This window comes from Protopterus annectens, chromosome 8.part0 (assembly GCF_019279795.1).
Source record: "Protopterus annectens isolate FY-2018-M chromosome 8.part0, PAN1.0, whole genome shotgun sequence".
Taxonomy (NCBI): Eukaryota; Metazoa; Chordata; order Ceratodontiformes; family Protopteridae; genus Protopterus; species Protopterus annectens.
In genome coordinates this window covers 773,683,657-773,705,059 of record NC_056741.1, presented here as the reverse complement: position 1 = coordinate 773,705,059, position 21,403 = coordinate 773,683,657, and the positions used below count along the sequence as shown (strand labels likewise).

The following is a 21,403-nucleotide window of genomic DNA, read 5'->3' as shown; positions in this document are numbered from 1 at the left end:
CCCAAATTCTCAGCTGTCTCCAATTTTAATGGATTTCCCTTTTTCCGCAGTTTTATTAGAATAAAGTCTTTTTACTGGTACAATTCCATCTTTACTAATATATGTTTGGGCTGCTTTGTCACAGCCAGCTTTGGAGCATACACCTGATGTGCCCTTTCAATTAACAAATTCTGTGTGGAGCACCAGTCCAGTTCCTTATCTGTGCTTTCATAAAAATAATACAGTCTGTTCCTTCCAGTTTCTCTTGTACAGCAGAAAATCTCAGTTTTTCTTTGCACGCTCTGTTTTCTAACTCTTCTTATTTTTGAAACAGCTCTTTTTGTAAAGGCTCTTAATCAGCCAGATTTTTCTTCATTTCAGCCTCTAATGTTTGCAGTTTTATTAATATATCTGAATAGCTAATCAAAACTTCTATTTTTTTCCAGCCTTTTATTATTTGAGTTGATATATTCCTTCAATGTTTCATCTTGAACCAAAGCCATCTCTTGAACCAAAGCTGAAGCTTGATATATATATATATATATATATATATATATATATATATATATATATATATATATATATATATATATTGCTGAACAGCTGCAGGATCCCTTGTAGTCAGTGTTTCCTCTTTACCTTCTCTAGTTGATTTTTTCAGGTTCTCTAAATCTCTTCTTTTCTGGCATCCAGACAGTGTAGTTGTTACTCAGTAACTGAATTTTACCCAAACAAAAGTTTCAGTGGCACTCCTTTTTCTCAGTTTCTGTTTTCACATGGGAAAGCTGAAATTAAGCTGTTGATCAGCAGCCATTTTAGAAGTCCCAGTGGTTACTGAATTTTTGATTGAAGTTAAAAATAAGTGAGACATCTCTCTGTGCACTAGGCTTTAGTTTGGAGTTCTACGTCGGGTCAGACATTTAGCCTCCTGCCAGAAATGTTTGAGAGAGTTACATAGTTATGTTTTGTGGCAAAGGATTTTGCTTTGTTCCTTCATATGGCTTGCTTAGCTAGGATCTGAAGAGTGGTGAATAAAGTTCAAGTAACTGAGAATGGAAGCTAATAATGTTAATGATCAGCAGGCAACACAGAAGACAATAGATAAAATGGTCCATTCACAAGATGGTGGTAGAACATTCAGGTGCTAGGGTAACAGTTGTTTAAGAATAGCACAGACAGGGGAGATGAAAGAAGACTGGCAATCTACATAAATGAGGAATCAAATGTGAGGCTAGACAGCAGGAGAAGAAGAAACATCCCCAATCCATAAATGAGGTAAAGGAGCAGTGATGGTCAGAATCACTAGAGTAAATTAAACTAAAGTTAATGTACAGGAAGGAGGAGATGAAGTGGTGTTAACTGGATACAATGTATCAGACAACAGATGTGTCAAAGGAAGAGAATTTAAAAATGAGGAGAGAATAAAGGAGAAGAATAAAGAGAGGATGAAGGAAGAAGAAAAAGGTTATACTTATGGGGAATAAGTAAAGCTTACCACAAAACTTGAACAATGGGATGAGGAGGGGACAGAGACAAATTCTAGGAAGCAACTGCTCCCTGTATCTATGAAAGTGCTTATTTTCACAAAGATGGCTGTGGTTGCATGCAGTGGCTACCAGAATGATGAATGGGTGGTGCACAGGGAATCCACAAAGGCATTCAAGATGACATGGGGAAGATGGAAAAATGGGCCATTGGAAAGGACAGTTACAGGACAGGATGTAATTCACTTATAAGGCAGATTAGGTAGAGAAGGAGTGAGGTTATCTAAAGTTTTGTAACAGCGAAATGGTATGGGACTGTTGCAGAAAGAGCACAGAATTCTGCACATGGTCCTAAGTAAGCCTGAAATGGTAAGGCATGTCTAGGTAAAGGATCCTTCAGCCAGCAAAGATTGTACCACTCAGTAGTTTAGAAAAGAGTGAATGACAAAAAAAAAATAAGGACAATGCAATGATGTAGGATTTTAGGGGAGGATTTATCTTGAGCTGAAGGAATAGAATAAAGATGCATTAAGAGACTGAAACACAGTTTAAGGACAAACAATTCCAAGCTACTGATACAGGATTGTGGAAGAGGAGGAAGAAATGGCCAATTTAGTTATGCAAGAACATGGTCCTAGCACTTGTAAATCATGTCTGTCATGGATGTTAAAATATATGAAATACCTGCATTGGAGCTCAGTTCCCTAAGAACGCAAAGCAAAAAGAAAGAAAAATGTGATTAAGATATACCCAACTGGAATAAAATATAAAACCACAAATCTAGAGTTTTAAAATATAAAACGAGCAACAAGATTATGGTGCAATCTGATCTGCATTCAAGTTAAAAGTAAAAATTATGAAAATTTATGAAAGGTCAGCCTGACCAGAGCTCAGTGGCAGGAAAAAAATGTGTGAAACACAGGAATCACTGTCTTATGTCTTGTTGGGTGTCATTTTGGCTTGCATCACAAGTTGGCCTCCACTGGCAAAATGTTGTTAGTGGAAAGTTTCCATGGTTCCTTAGCACTTTCTGGTTCCCAGTACAACAGGGATAGGCTGCCCCAAAAAATTTGTACAGAATTGTAAGCAATAAGAAGTGCTCAAGAACCTTTTGCAGTCCAAGCAACTGTTATGACTTCTACACAGTAAACTAAGTATCAGACCTATCATATTGCTTTACTGTCTTACTTCTCTTGAGGGTAAAAATTAAGCACTCCAATAAGACCTGCCAGCTTTGTGTTGGCCTAAAGGGCTTAAAAGAGAAATACTATGATCTGATGCTAATGTTGTATGAACACAGATGATTTGTCATTTCCCATAGAACAAATATTTCTCACACACTGACCTGGAGAGAGTGGTATCCAGTGGAAGCGACGCCTCCCAAAGGCTTTGGCATTGAAGGCAGCACATTGCTGCTGTTTAAAGCTAATTCCATTTTCTGGGCAGGGCTGTAAAATTAAAAATAAAATATTTAATAGACTGTTCCCTTAGATGCAGAATCCCCACTGTATTTGGGAAAAGACAAACATTAGTGAGAAAACTTCAAAATAAATGAAATAGCTTTAAAATTTTCCATTTTCTTGTTTATAGTAAGATACTTGGATCTCTAAAACAGATGCACACGATGGCCTTTAAAAGAGTTCACCTGTGGTAGTCTGATTTTTAAACTTATACTTATTAAAAACTTTAACTACAAAAGCTATTCTAAGTAGGATATTCTTTTTCTCCAGGGTGTTGAGAACTAGGAGCAGAAATACAGCAGTAGGGGGATACAGGGGCTGGTATGAAGGAGGTATAACCAGCCACTCCCCTTGCAAAAAAAAAAAATTCATTTTTTAGACTAGCTCCATTTTGGAGTTTTACTTTAGTGTGATAGCTTATGGCTCAGATGTATATGCTAGAAGCCCTTTAAACATCATACTGCATTACCATAGGTAAATAATACATGCTGGAGATTGTCAAAGAAGTCTGTTGCAGCAGGTTATAATGATACAGCCTCAGTCACATGCATGATTACATTGGGAGTGAAATGCATCGCTTTGTAGCCGAGCCAAATACAAACGTTTTTCTCAGAAACTTAGCTCATTGTCTTGAAATCAGAAAACCTCGTAATGCCATTTGTGTTGTAGATCTTTGTTCATTCATTACCATTAGGACTTCAGTTCCATCCTCAGAAACGATACGGCCATTTCCAAGCTCCTACCCATAACGCCCCTCTCCTAGTTACTCCAGATCGAGTTTGCCCACCCCTATATAATAGAGGTAGTAATAGAAAAATAGTGGAAGGCTCTGTCTCAGCAAATACCCTAACCAGGAGTTCCTAAAGTCCACCAGGAGTCCAGGCAGGGGGAAGGAGGGGGGGAAAGTAATGAATGAACAAAGATCTACAACACAGATGGAACGTTATGGTAAGACATAACTTCTTTATCTGATGTTGTAAATCTTTGTTTATTCCTTACCATTAGGACTGAGTCCCCAGCTACTTGAGTCCTGGGTGGCCCTAAGGAAGGATATTCCTGAGCACCATAGAACCAAATGCTGCTTGTCCCCTGGAGGCCAAATCCAATTTGTAATGAGATATAAAGGTATGAGGTCTTGTCCAAGTGGCTGCTGTGTAGATATCATCCATATAGGCTCTGGAATGAAATGCTACAGAAGTATCCATAGATCTGGTAGAATGAGCCTTTATTCTGGAAGGTAAGGATAGCTTATTCTGTTGGTAGATAAAGGTAATGACATTTCTAAGCCTGGAGGATAAAGTCACTTTGGAAACAGGTTTACCCAATCTGGGTCCTGCAAAGGCCACAAACAATTGATCCATCTTCCTGAAAGATTTAGTCCTGTCCAAATAACTAAGCTGCCGATCCACATCAAGGGTGTTCTAAAGGTACTCCCCTCTATTAGAATGCTGAGGGAAGAAAACTGGCAGGTCAATAGACTGGTTAATGGAAAATCCAGAAATGACCCTGGGCAAGAAAGAAGGGTCAGTTCGAAGGGATACCCTATCCGTGTGGAAGATCAAGTAAGGTCTCTTGACACTCAAGGCCTGCAGCTCAGATATTCTTCTTGCTGAGGTAACTGCTACTAGAAGTAAGGTTTTCCATGACACAAACTTTAAATCATATGAATCAAAGGGCTCAAAAGGAGGACCTGTGAGAGATTGAAGCACCAAAGTCAAGTCCCAGGGTTCTAAGGGAGGCTTGACCAGAGGTTTAACGTGTAATAATCCTTTCAAAAATGTCTTGCATAGGCAGTGTGACACAATCAAAGAATTATCAAATCCATTATGAAAATTGGCGATAGCTGCTAAATGTACAGTGATCATCGATGCTGAGGCTCCTGCATGTAAAAGAGTCGTCAGGTATTGAAGGATCTTTTGAACAGACATAGAGAAGGGATCTATGTTTTGATCTTTGGCCCAAATAGAAAGCCTAGTCCATTTACTAGAATAAACTTTCCTGGTGGAAGGTTTGTGTGAAGCCAGAAGAATTTCATGAACAGGAGATGGGATGTCAGGCAGTCTGGCAATCTCTGGAAGTGGAGGAACCAAGCTGTGAGCTTGAGACTGTGGAGATTCAGATGAATCAGTCCCTGAGGATGAGATAACAGGTCTTGGGAATAATCCTGGATCCACGGGGTGTGAATCAGATGAGGCCATAGAAATGGGAACCAGACTTGAAGGGGCCAATAGGGGGCAATGAGGATCACTTTGATTCTCAACCTCTGAGCTTTCTGGAGAATTTTTGGAATGAGGGGAAATGGGGCAAAGGCATACAGAAAACCCGGGGGCCAATCGTGAGGGGGGATAATGGCAAAGTAACGTCTGCATTTGTTGTTTAAGGGGGAAGCAAACAGATCGCAGCAACACTTGTCCCAGCATCAGAAGATCTGATCCACTGTTACAGGGTTGAGGGACCACTCGTGAGGCATCAGGATGTTCCTGCTCACATTGTCCGCAATAAGGTTGGAACTCCTGGGAATGTGTGTTGCTATAAGAAAGCAGTTGGAAGCTATCATCCAGTGCCAAATCCTCATGGCTTCCCAACACAGGGGGTAAGACATGGTTCTGCCTTGCTTGTTGATATACCAGATGACTGACATGTTGTCTGACTGAATTGCAATGGTCCCAGAAGGTAGGGATGCATGGGAATGCAATGCTTGCAACGCTAAGAGAACTGCCCTCAATTCCAGGACATTTATGTACAAATTGGCCTCCATGGGGGACCAGGTGCCTTGGACCTTCTTTCCCTGGAAATGCCCCCCCACCCTAACAGGGAAGTGTCCGTGGTCACCGTGGCCATGGGCTGGGGAAGACAGAACAGTCGACACAAAAGATTAGTTTGTGGCTTCATCCACCATAGCATTTCCTCCTTGCAATGGTTTGTAAGACGTATCATGTGGTCAAGTGGGTGAGTTAAAAACAACCATTGTCCAGAAAGGGACCACTGCAGGATTCTTATGTGCAGCCTCGCCAGTGGTACTAACATAATTGCATTCACCATGAAGCCTAAGATTTGCAGTACAAGGCATGCCGGTACATAGGTCTGAGGAAGAAGGTCTTGAATTTGGTGTCTTATTTTCAAAAGCCTGTGAGGGGGGAGAGAAGCTTGACAGGATGTTGTGTTGAAGACTGCCCCAATAAATTCCAGTGTCTTTGTTGGAGACATTTGAGATTTGTCCTTGTTTTCTATTTCTAAGGCTGCTAATTCCCTCTGATTGGGTGGTACATCGGGGATTCATTTTGACGGGTCTGGGAATTAAATCGAATGGTATTTGGTAGCCTCTGGATATTATTCTCTGCACCCAAACATCGGTAGTAATAAGTTGCTAGGCTGGTGGGTACAGAGAAAAATGACCCCGGACTGCTTCCAGAGGAAAGCAATCGGACCGCTCTCAGGAGTGCCGGTAAGGTTTGCTGGAGAAAGAATCTCTAGTGCCCTGGTTACATGGGCCCTCTCTACCCCAAAAGGGGCATCTTCCAGATGAGTTGCCCCCTCTGCCCCAGGGGGATTGCTCACCACGAGTGTCATGAAAAGTTCCTTGGGATTTCTTGAACCATATTTTTCCTCCCTTCTGGTTCCTGGAGTAGGACCTCTAGAGGTTGGAAAAGCATATGCCCACAGCAGACAAGGTCTTCCGTCTTTCTCACTTCGTGCAAGTGTGTCTTGTACTTTGGGTCCAAAAAGTGCAGATTCATCGACAAGTGCATTGATGAAGGAAGATTTAAAGGAGTCTGCGAAGTCACACAACCGCATCCAAGCATTACGTCTCATGACAATGCCTGATGCAGCAGCTCGAGCTGCCCCCTCGGTGGTGTGAGATAACAAATGCATCAAGGAGTTTGAAATGGATTCAAGGGTATATAGCTGCAAGGCAACAGTGTCACGCACCTCATCAGGCAGTACCCCTGCCAAAGAGAAAGACATTTCAGAATAGGTCTCTTTATAGGCGAGTGAAGTGAGCCAGATAGTTCAACGACTGAATGGCAAAGGTCACTGAAGCATAGGTCTGCTTCCCTAGTCTGTCCATGATCCGAGACTCCCTGTTCAGAGGATGGACAGTGGAACTATCTTCTGCCCGTTCCCTCTTGGTGGCTGCCGCCATTACCATGGAATCAAATGTCAACTGCTTGGACCAGTGGGGCTGGTCTTCAGGTGTAGATAAAAAATTTTCTGGCCTCCGGGGGACAGGTTCTACATTGTCCAGGGCCTTCCAGGCATGCTGCACAAAGAGATTAACAAGGTCATCTCCCAGTGGGATCACCCAGGAAGTAGATGGCTGGGCACGGAAGACCTGCAAGAAAACCAGTTCCTCAGAAGAAGGGTTAGAGGACTTCCAGTCTCCCCCACTGCTTGAAGATTTTGAGAATGTCTCCGAATGAGACGTCATCTGGGGGAGACAGTGGGTACCCTTCCCCCTCATCACAATTGGTGTTTTCAGTGATAGATTCCTCCGGGGAATCAAGGTGCTTCCTCTTGCACTATTTCTTCTGGGGTGGCTCCCCAGTGGGATCTTCTGAAGAAGACTCTGGAGAAGGGGTTCCCTTCAAAGGGGGGGGTCTTGCGGCTTCAGTGCCCAGTATCCCAAAACAGGGGGTTGACACAGCTGCATGCTAGGGAGGGGGGGGTCTGATGCTGATGTCATCTGTGCTGACTGCGAGCCTGCAGAGGCAAGGGCCCTGTCCATCACCTGGAAAGCAGGCTCGCCTGAGGAGGGATGGGAGCCCAGAACCGAGAAGGACAACCTTGGAACCAGGGTCACACCCCACCCTGAGGAGCCTACCTCCAGGTGAGGAGCTCTGAGAGGACTGGAAGCCATCGGAGCTGTGGACATAGATGGCACCAGCGAGAAAATAGGTGCCGGGCTAGGTACCAAGGTACAGATGGTCCAAGCACTGCTCCGAGAAAGCATCGACTCCACCAAAGCCGATGCAACAAGGGTGGTCGGTGCCAACAGGGGAAAAACTGCTGTCTGAGCCGAGACAGTATGCACTGGGATGGACATTGGGACTGAGATCTCCGGGACCTGGGTAGAGGCTGGAGGAGGATAAACAGGGGAAGATGTAGTAAATGATTCCGTGCCAAGAGGGACGGAAGGTCTAGCTGGAATGGGCAATCCCCTAGCTGCCAGAAGCTGGTCCACAACCTGCACTAAGTCTAATTTAGAAAACTCCTGGTGGATCTAAAGGAGGCTGCTGAAGGAGAATCAGGTCTTTCTAGAAAGGGGCTAAACCTCTGCCCCAAAAAAGGGTCGTAAGTTGGAGAGTATCTTGTCCTTGGCAGATATTCCAATTTAGGAGCCAATGGAGCTAAAGAAACTATCAGCACCATGGCCGGGGGATGGTGTCAAATCAGGTACAGTCATAGGAGCCAATGTTGTATCCATGGACAGCACCAAAGTCAGTGGTGCCGAGGTTGGAACCGAAATAGGGGTGAATATCATAGACAGCACCGAGAGAGAAGATACAGAGCCTGGTGCCAAAGAAGTCTGCACAGAGGGCACCAAAGAAGCACAGAGCCAACTCAGTTCCATAACTGACAGAGATGCAGGAACTGAGTGACTTCATTTTTCCTTATATTTTTTGGTCTTTGGAAGGAGTGAGACCTCCGGCCCAGATAGAGCCTCCAAAAAAGTTGTCTTAATCAAACCTTTTAAAATAAGATTATTTTAACGTTCTACTAATTTACGATTAATAAAACTAGCACAAATGTCACAGTCAGCTTTAATATGGTCCACGCCCAAACAGCAGACATGAGTGTGTCCGTCCTAGTTGGGCATCTTACACCCACACTTGTCAGACTGTTTAAACCCCAACTTAGCTTTGTCTGACATAGTAAGGCAACAAGGCTATCCTAATATAAAAAACAAAAGAAGGGAGAGAAAAAAGTGAGAGAATACCAATGATGGTATTTAAAAAATACCACAAGTGGTAAGGAAGGGCCAACCAAAGGCAGGAGAGAGGAACAGTACCAACAATGGTAGAAATTTGATTACTAAGGTAAAGGGTAGGAAATAGAAGTAGGTTATAGGCAACAGTGAGAAAAGCTTAAATTGACAAAAATATAAGAAGTTTTGAGGAGAAACTATAGTAAAAATTGCAATTTTCCACTTAGCTTTGAGAGAGAAGGCTAGCACGTCTGACGAGGAACATGGCAAATGAAATCTGGAGTAACTAGGAGGGGGGCATTATGGGTAGGTCTTAGCTGAGAGTTTTTGGCTGGCGCAAGCTTGGAAACGGCCGTATCAGTTCCGAGGACGGAACCAAAGTCCTAATGGTAATGAATTAAGAAAGATTTACAACATCAGATGTCTTTCAGTAGTTCTTACTAGATAGAAATGTGCCTCTGACAGACTTATAAACTGGCACAGGGAAAATATATATGCATTCCTTTTAGGGTCACAGGTGCCACACTACTATATGAAGGTCATCAATTCTATTAGCAAACAAATAATTTCCAATGAATTATGAAAAATATTCATCCAAAACACAGAAGTAAGTGAGGATAATGACATAAAAAAGAGACAGAAACCCTCCTATTATATTTTTCCTAACACTGAAATGTAGACCTCCAACAGAGGGGACATTGATAACAACTGAGAAAAAAGAACTACAAGAGCAAAATGCTGTAACATCAGAAAGTAGACACACTTAGCCATAGAACCACAGTGAGCATTACCATGGCCCATTTCTCTAAATTGTTCAGTAGAACTTAAATGCATAGAAAAAACAGAGAGAGAAAACCTAGAATTCAACTGGTTAGAGAGATATAATAGCATTCCACTTCTCCACCTAACTCAAGTAAGCAAAAAGGAGGATTTATCAGACTGAGCATAAATTAAAAAAAATATGTTTAACTGGCAAAAGGGAGTTTTGAGAACTTATATAAGCAATTTCCTAGATTTTGGATTGCATCTTACCTTACCTGGAATATTTGTATGCTTTTTCACATTGATATGCATTGTTAGTAAATAATTCTTCTTTTAATGTGTCAAACATGTTTTCATTGTTCCCAAATACAGTGGCTAAAAAAATGACATATTTTTATTTAAATTTTAAAATACTATGAAGCTGTTGAAAAGATTCTAGAATGCTAAACAACCTAAAAAGTATGGTGTTCATTAAGGATTTTTAGGTTTAATGCATTATAAATGGATAAAGGATGCCTTTAAATGTTATAAATCCTGTGTTTTAACTGTCAAGGTGAGCACACCAGCCTTGGAAGAAAGTGTTTAACTAATTAATGGTATACCAGCAGTCAGTTAGTTAGATGTCACATTTCTGAATGCCAGCAGGCAGAACTGCAGCTGCTTACTGCTGAATGTAAAAGAAAAAAATAAATAAATGTAAGAATATCTTTTTAACTGAAAAGAAAAGTAGCTATTTGTGTCTTGTTCACGAAGTAATTTTCTCACAATAATGTTTAATGTGCTTACCTGCAGCAGTGAATCACAAGCGATGTATGGTCTGTCTTTTAAGCACTATTGGCTTGAATGGGACAAGACACACATACACAAACACACACACACACACACACACACACGCGCGCACACACACACACACACACACACACACACACACACACACACACAAAAGTAGTGTTGCAGTTATGATTAACATTACAGTCTGATCAGCACTGTTAGTGTTAATGATTTAGGAACAAAGGACACTTTGCAAGCAGCCAACCAGAATGTCAGCATAGGACTTGTGTTCAGATCACCTCCTTAACTACGTATCTCAACATTATGTTTTCAGGTTCCTGCTAGTTTTCTCAAAATTATGAGCTGTTCGCATGCAAAATTCAATAAGTGGAACTGGAAAGCATTGAAAGTGATTTAAAATGTGCAAATTCATCTGAGGTGGATTTGGGCACAAAAAACTAAATCAGCAGTGTTTGCCACTTCACCTTTGGAGGCTTAGCAATTTCATGTGACAGTTTTGCTGGTTTTGAGAGCACTGACACATCCAGCTTTTCATCTGAATTTACAGAAGATTAAAATCAATGCAATACAAGCACAGTTCATAGACTCCATAAATAGGTACCTCTCCACTCAAGAATCTACAACAAGCCCAGATTCAAATTGCATGACACACCTAGAGTAAGCTACCCTGTCCCTGGAAAGCCTTGTTTCTAGTTTGGGAAGTTTTAAAAAGGATAAGGAAGACAGATGCTTGCACATATATGTCAAAACTGCCACATTTATTACATTTTTGATGCATGTCTTTGACAAATATGCACTGTTAAGGCAGGACAGGTTAAAGAACAGCTTCCTTGAATCAACAATTTAGTTAGGGCTGGGCTGCTATGCTTGAAAAGGGCAAAGCCTTGAAAGCCTGCAAATCAAGTGGAGATGAAAACAGCAAAAAATACACAACACTTGGAAATGCATGCCAAATGATCACCAGAAAGATTATCAGAAAGGCTAAAAAGAGATTATACATCTCACTCCAGTGACATAACTTAAATAATCCTCCTTTTCTACAGAAAATTATCAACAATCTCATTGTTAAAACTAAGCTGACATTTGCTAACTCACTGGGTCATACACCACACCATGAAAGTGAATGTTATGCACTTACTGTAACAATAGACGTGGACTGTCAGTTATGTCTTTATCACCCTCAGGACTAAGGCTAGTCTTAGTCTTACGTCTAAAACATTCCCAGATTACTAGGCCCCTCCATTTTACCCATAATGCTACGAAGTAAAGAACCTTCTGTAGATCTCTGTAAGCAGATGCAAAGCTAGAGTAAGGCAAACAAATACTAAGGAATAAGATAAAAGATAACACAACCTCTCTGCAGTCAGTTGTCTCAGTTTCCACTTTGACAGAGGCAGGAGGGTAACAGGAGGAAATGGTGGTAAAGGTGGAACTGACAATGCAAGACTATCATTACATCAGAACTAGATTTCCATCTTCATCATCTTCAGGGTACAGTCTCAGACTTACTGTCATTGTTGTGGGTGACTACTCATAGGAACATGCTCCTAAATACAGAAGCTCTGAATGTTTGTCTAGATTGAAAAGCAGATCCTATTCAAAGAATGTTTCAAAGGGTAAAGTACAGGCTATACAGTTTTTTACAGGCTGTACAGTGGTACAAATATTATCCCTAGATTTATTCCTCTGGACTGTACAAAGGAACCCTCATCTCTGAAAAATTAAGCTGCAGATCTGGAAGAGAAGACTGAATACTCTGTTGATAATAAGCACTGAATGAAGATTTAGACTGGAGATCAGATCTAGTCTAAAGTACAACCAATGTAGAAGCTACTCAATTATCATCCAAGGATGCGTTCAAAGAAACTGCTCATGAAACAGTCACAGTTCTAGAAACTGAGCTGCTGGTTGAGAAGGTAAAAACTAAATGGATTTTGGAAAACAGAATTTAATTCAACAAGATTAGCAATGACAAAGGCAACATGGACAGTAAAAATACATTTTTTTGTAGGAGAAAGAAAAAGAAGGTTGAGAATTTCTCATGATTTGTCAAGATATAACCTCAGTTTTCTGCAAATAAGTATGAAATGCCAGAAAAAAAATCAACTTATTTAACTAAATAAGTCAGCATCAAATTTGAATATGTGACTGTAGTCATAAAGTAAGGAATGGCTCTAAAGCACACTTTCAACTTATGGAAAAAAAAATCACCATTAATACTTAAAAAAACAGTACTTTTCCATTATCGGGGCAACAGCTGTAATCGGCATTTGAAATTCATGCTAATCCAAAATCTGTTATTCTATCAACTTTATATGTTTGTAAGAGTGATATTTAAAAGTTATCCATATTTTTGGCCCTTTGTCCCCCAATTATATATGGCTTTGTTCAGATTTCTGTATTTTAGAGGTTGAGAGGCATGGAGCACAAAAAGGCTTCCCAAAGTGAAAGTGTCGTACAAACACGCAATGATACAGCTGCTTCTCTCAAAGGTTGCTCTTCTGCTAATGTCACAAGTGAAGTATTTGACTCTACTGATTCATACTGTCAGAAAAGCTTTTTTCGTGAACCAAACAAGGTAAGTAAGGTTGATTAACTAAGGGCACTTGCAGGCAGTGAGCTTTCTAGGTACATTTTAATTGCTTAATGTTGCCATGCAGTTGCCAAGTACGGCCGATTTATATTTTGTCTTTGAAGATGGTCATGCATGAAAATGATCTGTTAGCTAGCACCCCATTTACCCAATGTTAGCACACAAATAAACAGAAAACCTGCAATGAAACTGAATCCGTTACTCATATGATGCGTTGCATACCCGAAAACTCATTTCTGACTTTTATACGTGATATTGCGTGTGTCGTGAACTTTGATATTACGGCTGCAGTTGCACAGAAGTAGCACTCTGTAGCTTCAAATAAAATGTCAACCCTGCCAAAAGTCTTGACATGGGATCTCTGCGCTACTTGCCGAGTAATGTAATACATCGATGACATATATCTACACATACCGGTATATTATTTCATGTGCCATTTCTCAGATGGTGAGCACATTTCATCTTTTTGCTATAGTTAACTGTGTGATTTGTTTTTTTTTTCTCCAGAAGCAACAAGCTGACAATCTAAGGCATATCCATCAGGGAAGTTTCTACCCATTTCGCCAGGAAGATTGTTAAGTGAAGATCTGTTTTGATGAACATGTTTGTGCAGTGCTGATGTGATTATTTTCCTTTTTATGTTTGGATTTAGTATATGTAAATAAGGTGGTGGTTTTATATGCCTGATGTACAGATTTTGTTCCAAGTGATCATTAGAGCTGTTGCCCCGATAATGGAAAAGTACAAAAAAACCTTCTGCATCTAGGTAAGAATGGAAACAATGCCACAATCTAAGGATTATAACACTAACAGACAGAGACACGGGAGGTAATATAGATTAACATGTGAAACATATCACTCACAAAATTCACTACTTAAAGTAGTACCGACAAGGTACAAGTAGACACAGAGAAAACATTATTATTATTACTATTATCATTATGATAGTAGGCAAACAAACAAAGTAAGATTAACTCAAGGGTAACCTGGGTGTAGAAAAATGAAATGGAATACAAAGCAAACCATCCTCCAAAAAGATCAGCTGAAAAAGGATTGGCATTAAAGTAACTCATAGCAACATAGGCAGAACAACAACCTGCTGATACATGAAGGCTATACATGAAGGTTGTGTCTGAACAGGTATGGAAAATGGAAAGGTTAATGGTTACAATAATGAGACTACAGATGACTTAATATGAGCACTCTAAATGTAAACATCCTCAGAAAAAGTCCAAGTTGCAGATGCCCAAAAGTAATGTTCCATTATGGAAAGCAGGCAGAAAAATAATCTGATCATGTACACAAAAGTTATGTACTCACCATAATGTTAGATCCATGTTGTCTAATTTTTATCCACTTCAAACCTATGGTGGTTGGACCCGACCCGATCGGATCTGATAGGATCCGACCTCGGCGTTGATCTTGAAGCTTATCAGAATCAGAGCTCTGACTCCGCACATACCTAAAATTCCCTAGGCCGTACTTCATGTCCTCAGATTGAGTTTGCCCCTACTAGTCTGAAAAAGATATTTAGAAAATTACCAATGGATGATGATGGTGTTAACTGATGAAGGTTCATTACAGTCTAATATGACTGTGCACAGACAGGGAACAACATTCACTCGATCATCTCAAAGCCACAGGTGACAATTTAGAAGAGGGTATGAAGAGGTTTGAAGTGGATGAAAATCAGTCAACATGAATCTAACATTATGGTGAGTACATAACTCTTGTATCCAGTGTTGTCTATTTTTCTCCATTCAAACCTATGGGACAGAATCCCAAGCTGTCAATCAGGGTGGTATCAAAGAAGGGTGGAACCAAAAGATGAATGCGACCTGAACTGTGTGTCCAACTTATAGTCAGGCACAAAGGTGTGCACTGTTGACCAAGAGGCTGAAGTACAGATGCTGTTTATGGATAAACCTCTGCTGAAGGCTATCAAAGAAGAGACTGCTCTGGTTGAATGGCGCTGTTGGTTTATGTGGTAAAGGTAAATTTTTCTTATGATGCACAAAGCAAATACAATCAGAAAGCCATCTGGATAAAGTCACTTTGGAAACAGACTTTCCAAGCTTAAGCTTGGCAAAAGAAATAAATAATTGGTCTTCCTTTCAAAAATCTTTTGGCCTGTGGATATAGTATCTTAGTTTTCTATGAACATCTAACCTGTGTAATAAGTATTCTCCTTTATGGGAGTACTTTGGAAAGAAAAGTGGAAGGTGTATAGAAACGTTTAAATTAGTTTCGAATGCCACCTTAGGCGTAAAGGGTGTGTTAGTTTTGAGTGAGACACTGTCTTTGTGAAAAACTAAAAAGAGGGGCTTCGATGAAAAGGCTTATACTTCCAAAATTCAACTGGCTGATGTTATTGCAATCAAGAAAATTGTTTTCCATGTGAGAAATGTTAAGTCTACAGTGGGAGCAGGTTCAAAGAGAGACTGGGTTAAGGCATATAACATAATTGTGATATACCATGGTGGAGCAGGGTCTCTAACAGGAGATCATAGCAGAAAAGTACCCTTGAAGAATGCTTTTGAGATTTTAAGAGACGTTATGGACATAACATTGGGTCCTACATGAAAATTGGAAATTGCAGCCATTTGATCCTTAATGGTTGTGAAACTGTAACCTTTGTCAAAGAGATCAGACAAAAAATCAAGTAGTGAAGGAATTAGTACTGAAAAGGGGTCCAGGCCTATGGAAATTTTTCTTGTTTATGGTTTCTGCAATGCAGAAGGAATATTGGCTACTGCTGTGGAAAGCCTGGCATCTCTGACTATAGTCAGATTTAGAGGAACCATGCAGTTAATTTCATGGACTTTTGATCTGCTGGAGGCAATCTGGATTGGTGAGTTATAGGATTAGATATTGATTCAACCTTCATGAAGGATGTGCTAGGAGCGGCCATAGGTAAGGAAACCAAGTGTGCTGGAGCTAAAAGGGGACAATGAAGATTACGCCAGCCTTGCACATTCTTGCTTTCTGTATGAATTTGTTCATCAGAGATATAGGGGGGAAAGTGTACAGGAGACCCAGGGGTCAAATGTGGTCTAGAGCATCCCTCAGTGACTCTCCCTGTGGAGGGTTCTGAGCAAAATACCTGCTGCATTTGTTGTTCAGGTAACGGGAAAATGGGTCAGAGCAAGGCTAGCCCCAGCAACTGAAAATTGTTTCTGTCACTGTAGGATTGAGGGACCAAAAGTGAGGCATCAGCATTGTCCTGCTCAACCTTGATTGCACGATCCACCTCTGCCTCTTAGATATCATCCATTAAAACTGACACCTCTTCTGCCACAGGGAAGCCCATCACCTTGAATATCCTGGAAAATACTCTGAGATTTATGGAACCACATCTTCTTCCCCGACTTCTGGTTCCTAGAGAAAGTCCTTTTCTGAGTGGAGAAGCGTACTCCCAATGCAGAAAGTCTTACCATCTTGCTGACTCCTTAATTGAATCTCTGAGTTTTGGTCCAAACAAGGTGGAGCCATCATAACGGGCATTAACAAAGGATGATTTAAAGCCTTCCACAAAGTCAGAATGCAGCATCCAGGCATGGCAAAGCACAGTAATGTCAATGCCTGCTGCTCTGGCTATACCATTAGCTGTATTAGACAGCAGCTGCACAGACAGATTTGTGGAAGACTGCAAGGTGGAAAGCTGGGAATCCACTGTTTTTGAACATTTGCAGGCATCATCTCCTGAGAGTGACATGGTGATCTCTTTATCAAATCTCTCTGGAACCTTGTTAAATGGGCTAGGTAGTTCAGTGATCTAAGGGCCAAAGTTGCTGACACACAGGCCTACTTCCCAATTCTGTCCATCACCCTAGACTCTCTGTTAGTAGGATGAACTGATGAGCTTACCTCTTTCTTAGGGGCTGCTGACACTACCATAGCATCTCCGGGTGGACTTTTACTACAGTGATTCCTGTCAGCTGGCACAAATAATATGCAGTCAGCTTTCTTCAGTATGAATTCCACCACATCAGGTCCTTCTACACCCGCTGAGCCATCAGATCGATAAGTGGATCAATAGGGGGTGCCACCAAAGATGATATTGGTCAGGAACCACAAACTTCCAAGAATACTGACTCATCTGGAGAAGGGTCTTGGGATGCCCATCCCCCTCTCTGTTTCATTAACTCTAGGATGTCACCAAATGTGACACCTTCAGAGAGGGATTGAGGGGAACACTTCTCTTCCTCTTAGGCAGTATCTTCAGTGAAATACTCTGGTGATGTGTCTAGGTGCTTCCTCTTGCACATCCATTTTTTGGGAACACCTTCTGGGAATGCAGTAAAAGGGTCAGAGTCAGACGGGAAGCTGGTGAAGCAGAGTGCTGGCTGCCCCTATTTGACTGGATGAAAAGGTGAAAAAGCAGAATGCAGATGGGGTTTGGGTAGAAACAAACTATTTGAAGCTACTTTGTCTTTTGAATTTGGCAGAACATTTTCAAACACTTCAAAAGCCGAAGCTGTTAGTAGAGCCAATGATCCTCTCCTCTCTGAAGAAGAGAGAAACAGAAACCTTAGCACCAGTAAGCCCTAGCCCTGAAGCAGATCTCAGATTTGTGTTGTCCAGGGCCAGAGCCCCATTGAGAATAGAGAGCTCTGAGAATTGCGGTGTGAACTCACTCCCTCTAAGCTCAGCTATGAAGCTTTGGCTCTGAGTCTCATCTTGATCGGATGGTATTGGAGTCAAGAGAGATCGGGATATAGTTGTCAGAGAAGCATGAAACTCTGGTATCAACAAAGATGACACATTTCAAATTGGTTCCAGTGAAACCTAAGTCAAAGGTTGGATCGGTGCAGATTCTTGTATAGCAGGGCAAGATGGCCAACACTCGGTTCCTTCTCAGAGGTGATGCTGGGATAATCCCAAAATGTATCGGCGTTCTCAGAATTTTCCTCATTATCCTGTCAATGTTGATCTCTGTAATATTTTTATTTGATTGACTGGACGATGCAACTGAAGAAGGTTGACAATATATTTTCTCTTGAAGAATGGGTGATTAGAGTCACAAACTCACTAGTCTCAGCAAGAAATTGGTTCTAGGAGATGGAGATTGGGCCTGAGGGGTAGTGGATCTGATTTTCTAGGTACCTACCAGTCAGGACTGACCAATGCTGTAGGTTCCAGAGACCACTTCTTAGCTGATTTTGAAGGAGACTTGCTCATTTCCTTTTCTCTCCAATTTTTTTTTCTTTTTCCTGAGCCTTCGACGTAGTCTTTTCTTTTTTTGAAGGAGAGGAGGTGAAGAAATAGCTCCTGTCTGTACCAGAAGGAGACCCATTTAGTACTAATTTTTCCCTTCTGGTCTGGAGGGATATAGTACTAGAAGTACCACATGACTGACATTCTATGTCTAGCTGAGCAGCACCGAAACAATAGACACATTTGGAGTGTGGGTCCTGAGGAGGTAATTTGTGCCCACACTAGTGATTCCAAAGTATTTGAAACACTAGCAATCTTAGAAAAACTAGAACACACCAAATAACACTAATATCTACTAATAAACTGTATTGTAATAAAAATTATATGTATAACTTTTACACTATATATAGAAAAAATAGTAAGGAAAAGCCTGGCCTCCTCCTAAGCAAACTACCAAGCTACAATAATAATGTATATATTTTTAACTATGACAGACTATAGCTAAAGAGAAAAAAGTAGTGAGAGATGAAAACTCTCATGGTAAGAGTGGAGCATAGCTATAAAGAAATAATTCTTGAACTGCTGAGAGCTCTCTGCACATCCAAAATGTTTGAGCAGCAAATGAGATCTGAGGATATAAGGTACGTTCTAGGGAGTCAGCGCTCTGGTTCCAATATGCTTATCGATCGGCGCCAAGGTTGGATCCCGTTGGATCTTACAACCCGTATGTTTGAACTGAGAAAAATAAACAATATTGGATCAAGAATGTATGTGAAATGATGGGCCATATGAAAATTTCAATTGACTTACCAAGAGTTCTCTCAATCAACTGCTTGAAGTGTTAAGGAAACTAAGGACTTTGAAATATGTGACAAAAGCATAACAGAATTTGTTCTGAATAAATTATGAAAGGACCAGCATTAACCAAAAAAACACTCTCGCAGGTATGCCAAAAGAAAGGAACATAGTGTAAAAATAGGGTAATCTTTCCAAAACAGCCCATATGGAAAAAAAAAACACTCCAAAACATTTAAGTAGATTTGGAAATAGAATGATTTATGATAAAAGTGTCACTGAAACAGGAACATAAATAAGGATATTGCCAATAATATATATGAAAAACACTCCCCCTGGAGAGCCTTCAAAAGGAATAGAAAGGAAATTGCTGCCAGATGTGTTATTTATACTCATAAGGAAATAGCAAGTTTACCAAAAGTCTATCCCTTAATGGAAGGGGCTCTATACTATACTAACTAGAGAAGACATTCACCAAACTTGGGAAATGTGAAGCCATTCTCCCTTTTTTAATTTCTCTGGATGTTTTAGGTTTCTAATATTCTGACAGGAATGGACCTTCCTGAGTCAGGGTATAATTAGAGTTCATGAAACTACTATTGTTTCACGCTTAGATGTTAGCCAAGAGTGCTCTTCTCAGCACCCGCAATGTGCCCTGAATTCCCACCTTCTATAACTCATGCAGATTTACTTGCATTGATAGCATATCTAAATATGACTGCATTTTTTATTGAACCTACTACTACTGCTTCTATTGGGTTACTGATACTTTTTTGTCATTTGTTTTCTTGACTACTATATCTGTTTTTTCTTGCTTCTATAGTAGAGTCAATTATCCAAACCAACTGGGACCTAGGGTAGTTCAGATAATCAAACTGTTCGGATAACCAAACATATAATTGAACCAGATAAAAAGCTTCTAAAATCTTGTTTTTTCTGCATGCAGGGAATATACTTTTCAACCAATCAGTGATTCCAGTGGACAATAAAGAATATTTTTCACATATGAGTTGGCTACAAGCTCAAAAAAACATGCACGAGTGAATATGTATAACGTCTACATATTCAGACGTTACGATTTTCCCTACCTGAAAACTTTTGAAGACTGCATTCAGATAACTGATGTTTTGGATAATCGACATTCGGATAATTGACTATCTACTGTACTTTCTGAACTGTTGGTAATGAATGAGCTTATGTGACCAGAACATCTTCATTTTCATTAATTCTTTGTGGTTAATATTTCCAGTGTTTCTCAGCTAAATATACATTGTAGTGTCTACACAATCCCCAATACAACAATCTTTCCTGATTGTTGTGCCTTTCAGTATGCAGTCCCTCAGCCATGAGTATATCACATGAACAAGATCAATACCAACAACAAGATGTGCAACTGTTTCTAACTGTATACTATAGAGCCTGCCTTTGTCTGTATCTGCCACTTTTCTATAAACTTTGCAAAACATCATGGTCATAGTCCACTACCTAACTCTTCTTTATTAGTTTGTCATCCTTTTGTTTAATATCAACTCACATTAACCTCACCTTAATCATTCATGTTTCAAGTCCTGTTCAACATGTGGCAGGTGTTCTTTATACTTACTACTATAATTGTGGGCTTTGTTTTTTTTGTTTGTTTGTTTTTGTTTCCTTTGCTTCAAGTACTGTTCTTTATATTTTTCTTTTTTTCTTTCTTTTGCACTTTCTGTTGCCACCTGATTATATTCTACTTCTGGTTTGATTTTCCATTTTTACTCCTTTCAGAATTTTTTCTGTTAATTTCAGCAAAGTTGTAATTATAGATTTTTCTTCATGATTTCAAACTTTCTCTATGTTTGTATCTGCTGATGTTAATAAATATGTACACAGCACCACAGCTGCCAACCTATACATACAGTCAGTTTCAAGGAGGCCTATACCTCCTTCAGAATGGTGGATATATAATCTTTCCATTTTTTTTTTTGGTTTATTATCCAATTGATCTAAAGCTGTTTGGGGCCATCAATCACACTAAAGTTGCAAGTTACAACAGGAAGTGTAAGTTGATTTATGGCTTGAACTTTATTCCTAGATGTCCAGGCATGCAATTTTCAAAATTAACTTTGAAACACTAGATAAAAAATCAAAATGACAAACCACTGTTGAACTATGATCCACACCCCCACACACAGAGCAATCCTATTTAGAGAAAGTAATAATGATGGATTGGTCATACTAGGGGGTGTGGATCATAGTTCAACCAATCAGAGTGCTTTAACAACAGAATTTCAACCATCCCCTGGCAGAGAAATTCAGAGTGAGAGATTGGATGGCCAAGTAGGTGTGGATAGTACAGTTGTGTACACTTACCATAAATGTAGATGTTCGAGTGTCTTCACTGTTGCAGTCATGACTGTAGGGTTCTCCCCTGCCAGCAGGCAGTCCCCGGTCGGCCAGAATCCCAAAGTCTAGGTCC

At 40.3% G+C, this 21,403-nt stretch overlaps 1 protein-coding gene across 1 annotated transcript in view; it reads right to left on the bottom strand.

Moving 5' to 3' along the window:
* LOC122808344 (ADAMTS-like protein 2) overlaps nt 1-21,403 on the bottom strand; it is a 1,521,014-nt gene that overhangs the window by 1,358,669 nt on the left and 140,942 nt on the right. Inside the window, exon 4 of the mRNA XM_044079311.1 lies at nt 2,809-2,911. Within this exon, the coding sequence (XP_043935246.1) occupies nt 2,809-2,911 (103 nt within the window). The remainder of the gene's footprint in view (nt 1-2,808; nt 2,912-21,403) is intronic.